Source organism: Carettochelys insculpta, chromosome 32 (genome assembly GCF_033958435.1).
Source record: "Carettochelys insculpta isolate YL-2023 chromosome 32, ASM3395843v1, whole genome shotgun sequence".
NCBI lineage: Eukaryota > Metazoa > Chordata > Testudines > Carettochelyidae > Carettochelys > Carettochelys insculpta.
In genome coordinates this window covers 11,240,846-11,256,546 of record NC_134168.1, presented here as the reverse complement: position 1 = coordinate 11,256,546, position 15,701 = coordinate 11,240,846, and the positions used below count along the sequence as shown (strand labels likewise).

Here is a 15,701-nt window from a genome sequence, read left to right as displayed (position 1 = left end):
TAGCATTTGAGTTCTTTCAGAACTCTTGGATGAACGCCATCCTGTCCCGGTGATTTGTTAATATTAAGATCATCCATTTGTTCCAAAACCTCCTCTAATAACACTTCAATGCCAGACAGTTCCTCAATTTTATTTCCCACAAAAAACGGTGCAGGTCTGGGAATCTCTCCAACATCCTCAGCCGTGAAGACTGACTCAGAGAAATCATTTAGTCTGTCCACAATGGCTTCAGCATCCTTGATTGCTCCTTTTGTATTTGTATCATCTAGGGGACCCACTGGTTTTTTAGCAGGCTTCCTGATTCTAATGTATTTAAAAAACATTGTGTTATTACTTTTTGAGTTTTGGGCGAGCTGTTCCTCAAAATCTTTTTTGCCTTTTCTTATTTCACTTTTACACTTAACTTGGCAGTGTTTATGTTCCTTTCTATTTACCTCACTAGGATTTGCCTTCCGCTTTTTGAAAGATGTCTTTTTATCCCTCACGGCTTGTTTTACATGAGCGTTAACCCCTGGTGGCTCTTTTTTCAGTCTCTTAGTATGTTTTTTAATTTGGGGTCTACAGTTAAGTTGCCCCATGTTGTGGCAGGGACTCGGTGGCAGCGTCCCATGCGCAGTTCCCTGCTCCCGCCCCACCCCCCACGCCACCTGGGGGAGAAGGGGTTGGGCTTCAACTTGCGAGGGAGGCTGTGAGGTTTTGGGCCTTTGCAATGAGGAACCGCTCTGCCAGGAGCTAATATTTTGGATTTTGTACACAATCTGCAAAATACCTTTAGAGCCTCTTTAACCCTCCTGCAACAGAACTTGCAGCATGCTCCGCCAGAGCAGAAGGCCTGGTGTGATAAACACTCCAGAAGATGGTCCTTCAGCGTAGATGAGCAAGTCATGGTCCTGAAGGCTACACAGGCCAATACAATGGAAGCATCCCGTGACAGACCGTTCACCTTCCAAGAGTGCCGAGGTGCAGTTAATTACCTCATAGCCATCCACACTCTGACCTTAAGCAAAAGCTGTAGCAGTGTAATTCTCTAAAGGCCTTTTATTCCCAAGAATTCAAGGTTCTTCAGCTTACTGCCCAATGGGAAGATGCTGAGTGGCCTGAAGAAGCCTGCTACAAAGGGAAAGGCCAGGGCAGAGCAGGAGAGGTAATCCTCTCCATGAGCCTTGGCCATTAACACTTCCATAACACAAGTTATGCTCACCCAGTCAGAGGCCAACCCCACCGAACGGCTCCTTCAGCCAAAGCTGCTGTAGAAATCAAGGACACATTAGAGATGGTTGTAATTTACCCCTCTGAAAGTGCACGGGCCTGTGTGGGGGGCCCTTTTCTCAAACCAAATGGAGAAATGTGCTTTGGCGTGGACCACCATGAATTAAATGCTGTAACTCATCCAAATTCCAAGCATGGATCAACTTTCGGAGAAACTGGGACACACCCAGTTCATTTTCATCTCACATTTAATCTAGAGATAATGGCAAGTACCTCTGGATGAGTCAGCCAAGGAGAGGTCCAGCCTTCATTGCACATGGTGGGTTGTACGAGTTTCAGGTTCCCCCTTTCAGGCTGTGCAATGCCCTTGACACCTTCCAATGGCTGATAGATAATGTGCTCGCTGGATCTGAGGAATCTACAGTAGCCTAGTGGTCACTGCTGGAGACCTTGGGGTCAGCACTCTTGACACCCAGCATCCCTCTTAATGCCCCCTTCACCTCCTGGTTCCTCAGGCAGTAAATGAAGGGGTTCAACATGGGGGTGGCAATGGTGTACACCACGGACACGAGCTTGTTGAGGTCGAAAGAGTGGATCCTCTGGGGCCGGGCGTACATGAAGAAGGCGGCTGAGAAGAAGATGATGACCACAGTGAGGTGGGAGGCGCAGGTGGAGAAGGCCTTCCTCCTGCCCTGGGCGGTGGGGATGCGCAGGATGGTGCCGATGATGCAGATGTAGGAGGTGACAGTGATGGAGAGGGGGATGAGGAGGACGACCAAGGCAAAGACAAAGTCCACCATCTCTGCCACTGTCATGTCAAAGCAGGAGAGGTTGAGCAATGGGGAGATGTCGCAGAAGAAGTGGTTGATGACGTTGGGGCCACAGTACGACAGCTGGGCGATGAAGAAGACGTTCAGTGTGGACATGAGGAAGCTGGTCAGCCAGGAGCCCACCGCCAGCTGCAGGCACAGCCGGTGGCTCATGATGGTTGAGTATCGCAGTGGGTTACAGATGGCCACATAGCGGTCATAGGCCATGACAGCTAAGAGGGCACATTCAGTGCCCGCCAGGGCAAGGAAGAAGTAGAGCTGGACCATGCAGCCCAGGAAGGAGATGCTCTTATTCACCATCAGGAGATTCACCAGCAGCTTTGGGACGGTGACCGAGATGTACCAAGCCTCCAGGAAGGAGAGGTGACTGAGGAAGAAGTACATGGGCTTGTGGAGGTGGAGGTCGGTCCAGATCAGGGCGATGATGACCATGTTCTGCAGGAGAGTCAGCAGGTACATGGTGAGGAACACCACAAAGAGCAGCACCTGCAGCTCCAGGATGGTTGGGAATCCCACAAGGATGAACTCCCGCACTCGGGTGTGGTTCTCCTGCTCCATCGTGAGCCCGGGGGTCTGCGAAGAAAGAAAGACAGAAGTCAGACATCCATTGCAAGAGATCTTTTTTACCACACCTCTCAACTTTGATATCTTTATTATTAGATTGCATCCCACGGAGGCCGAAAGCCTCAATGTTGTGGGGGAAATGAGTTTAAATACCTACATGAGAAACAGGTCTCTAATAATGGGCTCTGTGATGTAGCCAACAAAGCCTGACGCCCTCGTCCAGCACCCGAATGCGGAGATATAGTGGACGAGGGGAGGTCAGGGGAGGTCTGGCCCCCAGGCTGCCTGGAGGGGGGACACTCCTGTAGGGCTCCCCCACAGGGCTGCTGGGTTCTCCTTGCCCTGGCTGGGGTCCCAGGGCTGCAGGGCTGATGGCAGGGCTCCCAGCTGGGGCTGGGCTCCCCACAGTAAGGCTCCCCAACCCCAGCCAGGCTCCCAGCAGTGGGTCTCCCTGACCTGGCTGCCCACCCCATGGCTGCCCCCCACGCTCCCCAGAGTAGGATTCCAGCAGGGGCTCCTTGCCAGCAGCAGGGCTCTGCTGCGACCCACACAGCTGGAGATCCCTGGCCCATCAGCATCCATGGTCCTGCCGGATGCGGGAAGTTGCTGGACGAGAGAGTTTCAACCCGTCTGACACCGTCCAACAGCTGAATTCTGAAGCGAGAGAAGTTCCAACCCGGAGCAATGGGGACGTCTTTCACAGTGAGGCTCAGGGGCTGCTCCATCACCTGCCATTTTTAAAGCCAGGTTGAGTTTTCCCCCTCACACACCTGCTCTCGTTCCAGCCTGGATTGGTCTGGTGAGGTTCTAAGGCCAGTGTCACGCAGGACTTCAGGCTAAACCAGCGGTGGACAACCTGTGGCCAGCAGGCTGCACCCAGCCCCTCAGGGACACCCATAGGTGGGCTACAAGGCCTTTTGCTGCTGCTGAATGTGCACAGGCCTGGCCCCGCAGCTCCCACTGACTACAATTCGCCGTCCTGAGCCAGTGGGAGCTGTGGGAGGCAGCTCGGGCCTCGGGGTCGTGCTGGCTGCTACTTCCTGCAGCCCCCATTGGCTGAGAACTAACAACCACAGCCAGTGGAAGATCTGGGAGCCAGGCGTGTGGACGGTCAACCTCAGCTAAAGCTCTTACAGCCCCCAGGGAATGACCCTGATGGGCCGGGTGCAGCCGGACAACTGCAGTTTGCCCCCCACTGGGCTGGGATCTATGAAATGAGCCACTGCTGGGTCTGTGTCAGTGCATCCCAATAAAAGCCCCGGCTGGGATGATTTACTTGGGGTTGGTCCTGCTTTGGGCAGTGGGCTGGACTTGATGACCACCTGAGGGTCCTTCCAGCTCTAGGGTTCTCTGACTCTGTGATTCTCTGAATAATCAAACCTAGTATCCCACTCTTCACCCAGCTGTCCCTGAGCCATTCAAACAGAGCTGGGCAGCGCTTTCAGAGGACCCCAAGGGATGAAATCTCAGGGGGATTTGTGGTCTTGGGCACACTAGAAAACAGTCGTGTAGGAACATGAATGGGGGCATTCAGGGGGGGTGTTCATACCACACTTTCCCTTTTCATGGGAACAGAAACTCCCAAAACTGAAAATTTTCAATTTTAAGCCAAAATGGTGTTTCTGTTTGTCAACGACGTACAATTTCCATGGGAAGTCGAGTCACCTGTCTTGAAAACGTTCATTTGGTCACAATATCAATTTTCCATCAAACCCAAACTGAAATGAGTGTCCTAAAAAGAAGATCAACCTTTGCTGTTCACTTCACTGCCTGCTACTCTCACATCCCATTGGGGGGCAGGAAATCAGTAGCAGTAGCAGGAGAAGAGGAAGAACAAAGCCACTTTCTGGGGTTTGGCTTCACATCCTGCCAGTGTCCCAGCCAAGTGTTGGGTGATTGCACTTTTAAGGGTTTTTACTGTGAGGCTTAGAACATCCGTTCTCCAGCGTTGGTACTCGCAGCCCCTTTCCCAACGCAAACCTCCTCCTGCCTCCCCCCATCTCCACCACCGGCATTTTTAGATAATGAACCAGCCATAAATACTGGAGGCAAAGCAGGGCTTGTGTGGGGGCTGGCGGCTCCCAACCACCCATTTCAAGAACCCCTGGGTTAGAATCATAGAATCACGGAATCCCAGGGCTGGAGGGGACCTCAGGAGCTCAGCGAGTCCAGCCCCCTGCCCAAGGCAGGATCAACCCTAATTGAATCACCCTAGTCCTGGCTTTGTCAAGCCAGGACTTTAAACCTCAGGGGATGGAGATTCCACCACCTCTCTGGGTAACACATTCCAGTGCTTCACCAGAACCCAGGGAAAGTTCTTCCTCATATCCAACCTCCACCTTCCCCCCACGTCCTTGTAACTTGGGACCATTGCTCCTTGTTCTGCCATCTGTCACTACTGAGAGCAGCCTCTCGCCCTCCTCTTAAAACCTCACCAGTGCCAAATGAAGGGGAATAATAACTTCTCTAGATCTGATGGAAATGCTCCTCCTAATGCATCCCAATGTGCCGTTAGCCTCCTTGGCTGCAAGGACACACTGTTGACTCCCATCCAGCCTCTCTTCCACTGTAGTCCCCACGTCCTTTTCTGCTGCACTGCTACTTAGCCAGTCGGTCCCCAGCCTGTAACAATGCTTGGGATTCTTCCATCCCAAGGGCAGGGCTCTGCACTTCTCCATGCTGAACCTCATCAGGTTTCTTTTGGCCCAGTCTTCCAAATCTTTTAGGTCACTGTGGACCCTACCCCCACCTTCCAACGGAGCCACCTCTCCCCACACAAGAATTTGTGTTTTTATTAGGAAATCCCACCACATGATAAATGTACATTTCACCACATGCGTGCACAACGATGAAAAACTATTTCCACTGATAACTGAAACTTACAGCTTGGTGAAGTAGGACAAATGCTACTTGGGAACTTCCTCGTTTGAGTTCAGGCCATTTCCTTCACACAGACTGACGGGGCATTCACAGCTGGTGTTTTACCAGTCACGCTGCTTTGATTCCCAATCTCAATGTCTAGGGTCGTTCCAAAACTGAACACTTCAGGTGGTAACAATTGAAAAGGTTTAAAAACAGCCGTTGAAATGATCTGTCGTGATTAAAAAATCACGTTGTGCTAAGCTGCTTATCCCCCGCCTTTTGCAAAGCCTGACTCTACGTCTACACGATGGAAACTGCAGTGGGCAGGTTCCTGGCCATGGCCCGAGCAGCACGGCACCAGCTACGCCAGGAGAAAGTTCTCTGTGAGTGTAGAAATACGACCTCCCCAAGTGAGAGGTGATGTGTCGAGGGAACCATTCTTCCATCAGCACAAGGATGGCCACTCTTTGGGCCTCTGCAGCATAGTTCTCTTAGTCAAGGACGTGGATTTTGCCCACCTCTGACCCATGTAGCTATGGTCACCCTTCTTTCAAGGGTTGACGACGCCTCAATCAAATGCTTGACTTACAACACAGGAGTCCCTTGCTCTCTTTTAGGGGCTCACACCTGTGTCTTTTGGCTTTGGTGAATATTTCTGGGTTACAAACCTTTGATACAATAACAATACCTGTACTGTTTATTACTCGTATTTATCTTTGGTGTTATTGTGGTGGAGCCAAGCAGCCACAGGACACATTGACGCTAGCAACCAGACCTCCTCTGCGCTAGGCACTGCACAAACACAGAACTGGGAGACCCTGCCTTCCCTGAAGGCTGAACAGTTTCCGAGTACAACTAGAGACAACCGATGGAGGAGACAGAGCGATGGGAGAGTACAAGAAACCAGAGAGATAACAACATTTCATTGGGTTTCGCACCAGAGAGATTGATTAGAACCTCTCTAATCTGACCTCCTGCACAGCACAGGGTAGAAAATTGCCCTTAACTTCCCTTCCTCCCTCCACATTATTATTAGAGCTGTTTTGATTTGCCATTCGGGTCAGACCACACGACCGTACCAGTCCGCCCATCCTACCAAAAGCAGGTTGATTAAAATACAATACCACTGATTGAAAAGGGGAATCAGCTTTACCCGAGGCATTTCCTTCTGAATGCAAAACCCGGCAGAGAGACTGTCAATGGGGTCAGACTGATTTCGGAGCAGAAGTCCCCTGGGAAGGGAGTGAGACGCCTGCTCCTAGATCCTGTCAGGCGACAGATGTTCTGACTATCGAGGATGCGAGTGACGTATGAATAAATTTGAATATTTGATTAGGTCAAGTCAATCACACCAGAGCAATGGACTGGACTAAAACTGAGTCCTTACCAATGCTCCCAGGATTTTACCCCGCGACCCTGCTCCCCGTCTACGGTGGGTCTAATCACAACGGGGTTTCAGGGTGTGTGAACTGCGCTGCTGCGGTGTGTTTACCCAAGGAAGAAAATACAAACAAGATGTCAGGTTCAAACAGGGAGACAGGGTTTATTTTATAACTCAAAAGTATGAATTTTGGTAAGCTAAGTTGCATAAAATATGTAAGCCCTTGTTTTTGTGGAATAGGCACAGGATTTGAATACTATGGCTTGTAGCCTTAAACAATAGGTAACTGCTGTAACAGCACTACTATCTAATCCCTCAGCTACTTACTGTGCTTCCGGGACGGACCGTGCAGCCTTCGATGCGTGCTGTAAAATGGAAAGATTAACTTCAGAGCTGAGTTATATTTATTTATTTATTCCTGGATCTTCCTGAGGTTCACCAGGTCGCTCAACCCTTGGCCGACTACCGCAGGGAGCAGATCTTATAAGAATAAGAATTTGCCTGCACTAAGCTAGGTCAATTCTCTAGTTAAATGGGTTGCCCTGCTGGCCAAGCAGGGGAGAGCCCAGTATATGCGGGGTTTCCTTCTGAGAGGTTTTCCCCTTAGTTAAGTGGAGGGGTTTTCCTAGTTAAAGGTTATCCCCTCAAAAAATGGTACTGCCTATTTCGACCACCTTGTTATGGTAGCCCTTTATTGCAGACCTTCATTACCCTTAAAGGGTTACTAAGAATACCAGGGTTTTCCCTTTATTGGGTTATCCCTGACCGCTCTACCCTCCTAAATAGGGGGGAGCTTATAGCTCTGGATTATAATAACAACGCAGTTTACCTAACTACCCTCCTGTGTGCATGCAATAGTTTTAAGCTAAACCAATAGCATTGGCCTCCTGTGCCTTTACAGAAGGACAAGGAATACAAAATATAAGGCGCAGATCATGGACTTGGGGAAGTCCCAATCCACCCTCTATTACAAAGCTATATGAAAACATTAACTGCTTACCCAATTATTTAACCCTAAACCCAGACCATGAATACCTCCTTATTCCTGCTCTGTGATCCAGGCGCTGGGCCTGTAGTTCTCTTCGAGCTAGGAAGTTATGACCCTCACGGCACGCTTGTACGGCAGCCGCGTCAGGTCAGATAGAAAAGGAGGGAGAAAAAGAGAGCCAGGAGGAAAAACCGGCTTGGTTAACAAAAACCTCCTGTGTTTTTTAGGAACGACCGTGATATTTCAGACACCGGCCTGAGCTAGGGTCGGTGACTGGAAGGGCAGGGTCGCTGCTGCGGTTTCCCCATGCAGGGCACCGTTGTTTGGGCAGTGCGGTCTGCTGGGCAAACCCTCCGGATAAAAGAACCGGAGCCTTACTAGTGATTTAGCTCTATGGAGACTGGAGCTCTTTTGGTCTTCAGGCTGGAGCTCTTCTGTTCTTCGACGGCCCACGGCGGCTAGAGAGCAATGACTGACACGCAGGTCAGCTTCGGCTCTTCTGCCAGTGATGTTCAGCTACAGGCTCAGCCCAGCTCTTAGCTCAGTCCTTTCCCGTAGTCTTCTTTCTTCTTCTTTGTCAGCTCTCCTCCAAGGTCTGGTCCGGAATGCACTGCCCTAAGCAGGGCTGCTCTCCTGAATATATGCAGCCTGGGTGGACCTGTTTGACAACCTCTGCCTGCTAGGTCCTCCTCAGTGCCACGATGTATCAAAGGGGCATTTGACTATTACATATGTATGAGGATCCTAAAGTAACCAATCAGTTTGAAGCCTTTCAAACCATAACTTTATACATATTCATAGCCCGCCGAATATTAATTGCAACTGTCATTTTCTAACTGTCATTCTCCGGCGGCCATTTTGGATTTTTAAAACTCCATTTTAACAGTGAATATGGTGTTTTAATTTATCTAATTTTGATGTGGTTTGTGAGGGAAATATGTCACCACTGCTGGTAAAGCAGGTTATAAGTTTAAAATGCTTAGCTTAAGAGCTATTTGGTCAGGATGCAGGGCAACCATACAGACACCACAGCTCATGGACAGGGACATATAAATCACCTCAGAAGAGGATTTTTCTACACTGACCTCTGTTGCAGAGTGAGGAAGGAGAAGTGAAGCTGGGCTTTGAGGTAGAGGCCAAAACCCTGCTACCCCGGAGTTTTACTTGTGTGGGAAATGGTGATAATTCATTTTCCTTTTTTCCAACTCAGAACTCTCAGAACTCAACGTCCCACAGCACAGACATTCCTGGTCCTCACCAGCTCACCTGCAAATTCCCTTTGACAATGTCACCTTGGGGAAGCTGAGTCACCATTTCACAACAAGGCAGAGCTCAAGCAGTGGGTCTGTCCCACAAAAATCTCATCACCTGATAATCATTTTGTTAGTCTTTAAAGTGTCACATTTCTGCTGTTTGGTTTTGTTACAACAAGGCGCAGGTTAAGGAAGAGCTCGGCCAAGTCACTCATACAATCCTAGGACTGGAAGAGACCTCAGGAGGTGATTGAGTCCAGCCCTCTGCCCAAAGCATGTCCAAACCCAACTAAATCATCCCAGCCAATTAAATCATCATCATCATCAAGCTGGGAGTTAAAAACCTCTAGGGATGGAGATTCCACCAGCTCTCGAGGTAACACAGCCCAGTGCTTCACCACCGCCCGGGTGAAATAGCTTTCGTAATAGCCAACCTTCACCTCCCCCTCTGCAACTTCAGATCGTTGCTCCTTGTTCTGTCATCTGCCACTGCCGAGAACAGCCTCTCTCCATCTTTTTTAAAGCCCCCGTGAGGAAGATGAAGGCTGCTGTCAAATCCGCCCTCACTCTTCTCTTCTGCAAACTAAATAAGCCCAAATCCCTCAGCATCTCATCGTGGTTCATGTGCTCCAGCCCCGCAGCCATTTTCAGTTGCCCTTCGCTGGACCCTCTCCAACCCATCCACGTCCTTTCTACGCTGGGGAGCCCAGAAATGGACACGAGACTCCAGGTGTGGCCTCACCAGTGCCGAGCAGAGGGGCAAAATAACTTCTCTGGATCTGCTGGAAATGCTCCTCCTGACACACCCCAAGATGCCGTTCGCCTTTTTGGCTGCAAGGGCACGAACTTGACTCACATCCAGCCTCTCATCCACTGTAACCCCCAGAGTGGGTCTGTCCCATGAAAGCTCATCACCTAATACATTATTTTGTGAGTCTTTAAAGTGCTGCTTGACCGGTATTTTGTTTTGACAGTGTGTAGACTCACACGGCTCCTTCTCTGCTCCTATCACCCCCAGGTCTTTTTCTGCCGCACTCTTATTTAGCCAGTCACTCCCCAGCCTGCAACAGCACTTGGGATTCTCCTGCACACTGCACTTATCCTTCTTGACCCTCATCAGCTTCTTTTCGCCCAGCCCTGCAGTGGGTCTGAGTCACTCTGGACACAGCGACGTGTTCCCCTCTCCCCCAGCTGAGTGATGAACCTGGGAATGAGCAAACATCGCTCTTGGAGCGCGGCCCAAACACCCTTTGTCCTAAGAACATAAGAACATAAGAACGGCCATACTGGGTCAGACCAAAGGTCCATCCAGCCCAGCATCCCATCTGCCGACGGTGGCCAATGCCAGGTGCCCCAGAGAAGGAGAACAGAAGACAATGATCAAGTGATTTATCTCCTGCCGTCCATCTCCTGCCCTTGTTCTGAAGGCCAGGGCACCATACTTTACCCCTGGCTAATAGCCATTTATGGACCTAACCTGCAAAAATTTATGAAGCTCTTTTTTAAACCCTAATAGAGTCCTGGCCTTCACAGCCTCCTCGGGCAAGGAGTTCCACAGGTTGACTGTGCGCTGTGTGAAGAAAAATTTCCTTTTATTAGTTTTGAACCTACTACCCATCAATTTCATTTGGTGTCCCCTAGTTCTTGTATTATGGGAAAAGGTAAATAATTTTTCTATATTCACTTTCTCCACACCATTCATGATTTTATATACCTCTATCATATCGCCCCTCAATCGCCTCTTTTCCAAACTGAAAAGTCCCAGTCTCTCTAGCCTCTCCTCATAGGGGACCCGTTCCAAGCCCCTAATCATCTTAGTCGCCCTTTTCTGAACCTTTTCTAATTCCTGCAGGGTTTTACCTGCCGAGAAGGAGATTCGGGAGCACTTTTCTAGCCGCGTGAGGCTCACTTTGTGCCCCAGGGTTGGGAGATTGGTGTGAAAGGAAATGTGAAGGACAGGCCTAAAAACCACCAGAAAGGAGAGAAGTTGAGCCACAGGAAAAGGAGGCGCAGAAACGGCAGAAAAATAACAAAAAAACAAAGTTCCCGAGGGCGTAGACCTGCGCTGATCTCCGAACTCAGAAACCAGTCTGCTGAGCTGACAGTCCCAGGAGTGTGCCGTCCCCTTCGCGCCGACAGAGCAAAGGCACAAACTTCCCTCGCCCCTTTGTGAATGTGCCAGATCAGCCCTGAGCCCAGATCCGGCCATTTCTGCTTTTCACTCAGCCGCGAGTCAGGCAAAGTCTCAGTGGCGGAGATGGAAGATTTACCTCACGAAGGATTAGATCAAATCTGGGCACTGAATTTGCTTTTGACTCTTGTTATCTGTCCAGCCCGACATGAATCTCTCTCACTTACCCAGGCTGGTTCTGTCTCTACACCCCTGTAGCTGAGATCTGCATGTGCTCCATAGCTCCGTCCTTCTGCCCAGAGATGCAGCTCTCCCATCTCTGTGCCTGCATTTATAGTCAGCTCTCGAATGTCGTTATCTAATTCAAGCTTCACCCTCCTCCCTTCTCCAATTAAACTAACGAGGGGGCTGCCTGGGGAACGCCACACTGAGCCCTGGGGACGTTCCCAAAGCAGGAGAGAGGAAAAGAAAGTTTTGCCCCATCACCGGTACAGCAGGTCAGCATCTCCCAGAACTTCTCACCCGCCTGTCCATAGCCAGCCCCTTCCCCTGTGGCTGGGCTGCCGGCCCATCAGGCTGGGGTCTGAGCTGACTCCTGAATTCAGACCAGCTTCTCCCAGGTGACAGCAGTCCCCCCGCCCCAGCACGAGCCACTCACTCAGTATTGCTCGGCCTCCCCCGAACTCTTCCTCCCATGTCCGGTCACCCACCTGGATGGGAGGGACTTTCCCCTCCACTTCCTTTCTAGTAACAGAGAGAGCCGTGCTCATCTATGTACGGTCAAAACCAAACAGCAGCCCAGGAGCACTTTAAAGACGAAAAAAATAATTTATTAGGCGATGAGCTTTCGTGGGACAGACCCACTTCTTCAGCCCATCCATAGCCAGACCAGAACAGACTCAATATGTAAGGCACAGAGAACCTCTCTGCCCAGCTGTCGTGTGTGTCTGGCAATGCCCACACACCCCTCTGCCCGTCCATCGCCGTATTTCCCTCCCGCACGCCCGGTCTCTCTGCCCAGCTGTCGTGTGTGTCTGGCAATGCCCACACACCCCTGTGCCCGTCCATCGCCGTATTTCCCTGTCGCACGCCCGGCCTCTCTGCCCAGCTGTCGTGTGTGTATGGCAATGCCCACACACCCCTCTGCCTGTCCATCCCCATATTTCCCTCCCGCACGCGCGGTCTCTCTGCCCAGCTGCCGTGTGTGTCTGGCAATGCCCACACACCCCTCTGCCCGTCCACCTCCGTATTTCCCTCCCGCACGCCCGGCCTCTCTGCCCAGCTGTCGTGTGTGTCTGGCAATGCTCACACACCCCTCTGCCCGTCCATCCCCGTATTTCCCTCCCGCACGCCCGGCCTCTCTGCCCATCTGTCGTGTGTGTCTGGCAATGCCCACACACCCCTCTGCCCGTCCATCGCCGTATTTCCCTCTCACACGCCCGGCCTCTCTGCCCAGCTGTCGTGTGTGTATGGCAATGCCCACACACCCCTCTGCCTGTCCATCCCCATATTTCCCTCCCGCACGCGCGGTCTCTCTGCCCAGCTGCCGTGTGTGTCTGGCAATGCCCACACACCCCTCTGCCCGTCCACCTCCGTATTTCCCTCCCGCACGCCCGGCCTCTCTGCCCAGCTGTCGTGTGTGTCTGGCAATGCTCACACACCCCTCTGCCCGTCCATCCCCGTATTTCCCTCCCGCACGCCCGGCCTCTCTGCCCATCTGTCGTGTGTGTCTGGCAATGCCCACACACCCCTCTGCCCGTCCATCGCCGTATTTCCCTCTCGCACGCCCGGCCTCTCTGCCCAGCTGTCGTGTGTGTCTGGCAATGCCCACACACCCCTCTGCCTGTCCACCTCCGTATTTCCCTCCCGCACGCCCGGTCTCTCTGCCCAGCTGCCGTGTGTGTCTGGCAATGCCCACACACCCCTCTGCCCATCCACCTCCGTATTTCCCTCCCGCACGCCCGGCCTCTCTGCCCAGCTGTCGTGTGTGTCTGGCAATGCTCACACACGCCTCTGCCCGTCCATCCCCGTATTTCCCTCCCGCACGCCCGGCCTCTCTGCCCAGCTGTCGTGTGTGTCTGGCAATGCCCACACACCCCTCTGCCCGTCCATCTCCGTATTTCCCTCCCGCACGCCCGGCCTCTCTGCCCAGCTGTTGTGTGTGTCTGGCAATGCCCACACACCCCTCTGCCCGTCCATCTCCGTATTTCCCTCCCGCACGCCCGGCCTCTCTGCCCAGCTGCCCAGGGGGTCACACTCCCTGCTCCCAGTCAGTGCTGCCAATGGGCTGAACAAACCCCCGGAGCACTGTCGAGCCCAGCCACAGCCGCAGGTCCTGGGATCAGAGACTGGGGCCCCACACCTTTAAGGCATCATCAAGCTCCCCGGCCCATGTGCGCTGAACACAGCTGGGCTGGGCTGGGCTGGGCTGGGCCGGCCAGAGGGAGAATCTCCTCCGCTCGGCCAAGCAGACGCCCCCCGGGGGTTCCCCCCACTGGGGAGGATGTGGCTGAGCCGGCCGGAGCCAGGTCCCACTGCCGGGGGCGGCCGGAGCGTGTCCCTGCCGTGAGACGCAGAGACTCCAGCTCTGCCTGGCCAAGGTGCCCCGGCCCTGTGAGCAAGGGGCTGGGGCGGGGCGGGGCGGGGGGCTGTGCCCACACCCAGGGAAACCTGCCCCAGCGCTGAGGAGCCCAGGCCGGTGCGGCCCAGAGCGGAGCTGGCGCCTGCGGACGCAGAGGGGCTGGAAGGAGCAGGCGGGTGGGTGGGCGCAGCCTGGCCGGGGGGAAGGACCCAGCCCCGGCCCAGCCCGGCCAGTGGGGCTGGGAGGGGAGGGGCAAAACTGCCACCTGCGCCTGTGTCCCAGGGAGGGAAACCCAGCGCTGGGAGAGGGAGTCTGGAGGGACCAGGCGGCACCAGCCGAGCGGCGGAGCTGGCGCCAGGAGGCAGGGAGCCTGCAGGAGAACCCAGCGCTCTGCTCTGCCCTGCCCTGCTCTGCTCTGCCCTGACCTCCCCGAGCAGGAGGGGTCTGCCCCTGGGGAGCGTGCGGTGTGCAGAGACACACCCACACACACACAGACACACACACACACCCCGACACACACACACACAGACCCCAACACAGACACACACACACAGACACACACACACACCCCGACACACACACACACACCCCAACACAGACACACACACACAGACACAAACACACACCCCTGTGATCCCGGCTCGGCCGTGGGGGCGGGGCCCGTCGGGGGGCGGGGCTGAGCAAAGCCACACCCACTGCCCCTCCCCTGCCCCCACATGACCTCCCCACCCCGGAGCCTGGCGTGGCTCTTCGCCCTCGGATGAACCGGCGGCTCCGGGAGTTACGGGGGGCGGGGAGGTGAAAGCAGGTGGGGGTGGGGGGGTTGGGACCGAGTTCCAGGCCCCAGGAGTCCCCACTGCCCAGACCCACTGCCCAGACCACAGGGCCGGATTCCCACTGAACCCAGGGGCGGCCAGGGCCACCCCTGCTCGGGCCATGGCCTTGGACGGGGTAGAGCAATGAAGGCCCACGTCCTCCCCGTCACCCCACGCCGGAGAGGGAGGGAACCGGTGGCTTTAAGCCCCACTGTGCGCCCCTGAGTCTGGGGAGAGTGACTGAGGCAGAGGGGGGCGGAGCCTGCACTGTACAGACACACACACGTACTTACACAGACAGACACACACACACACAGACACATACAGAGATAAACACCCAGAGACAGATATAGACATAAACACGTATGTACCTACATAAAGACACACACATTTGCACACATACCCATGTGCGTGAACACACACACCCACACCCACACCCACACAGACACACACACACACACACACACACACACACAGACACACATCCACACCCACACCCACACCCACACAGACACTCGGGGCACATTAATTTAGAGTGGGGTTGGGGCTGTGGGAGGTGAAGCCATGTGGGAGCGGTGTGGATGGTTTTGGGCGTGAGTTCTGGTCGGGGGCGGAGGGGTGTGGTTTGAGGGGTGGAGGGGGACGGTTTGGGGTGTGAGTTCTGGCGGGGGCGGTTTGGGGCGTGAGCGCTGGCAATGCCCACACACCCCCCTGCCCGTCCACCGCCGTATTTCCCTCCGGCACGCCCGGCCAACACAGCTGGGCTGGGCTGGGCTGGGCTGGGCTGGCCAGAGGGAGAATCTCCTCCGCTCGGCCAAGCAGACGCCCCCCGGGGGTTCCCCCCACTGGGGAGGATGCGGCTGAGCCGGCCGGAGCCAGGTCCCACTGCCGGGGGCGGCCGGAGCGTGTCCCTGCCGTGAGACGCAGAGACTCCAGCTCTGCCTGGCCAAGGTGCCCCGGCCCTGTGAGCGAGGGGCTGGGGCGGGGCGGGGCGGGGGGCTGTGCCCACACCCAGGGAAACCTGCCCCAGCGCTGAGGAGCCCAGGCCGGTGCGGCCCAGAGCGGAGCTGGCGCCTGCGGACGCGGA

General features: G+C 54.1%; 1 protein-coding gene across 1 annotated transcript; it reads right to left on the bottom strand.

Moving 5' to 3' along the window:
- Positions 1-1,637: 1,637 nt before the first annotated feature.
- On the bottom strand, positions 1,638-2,597 carry LOC142004944 (olfactory receptor 6B1-like). Its single transcript, XM_074982622.1, has one exon. The coding sequence runs from the start codon at positions 2,595-2,597 to the stop codon at positions 1,638-1,640; it is 960 nt and encodes a 319-aa protein (XP_074838723.1).
- Positions 2,598-15,701: the final 13,104 nt, after the last annotated feature.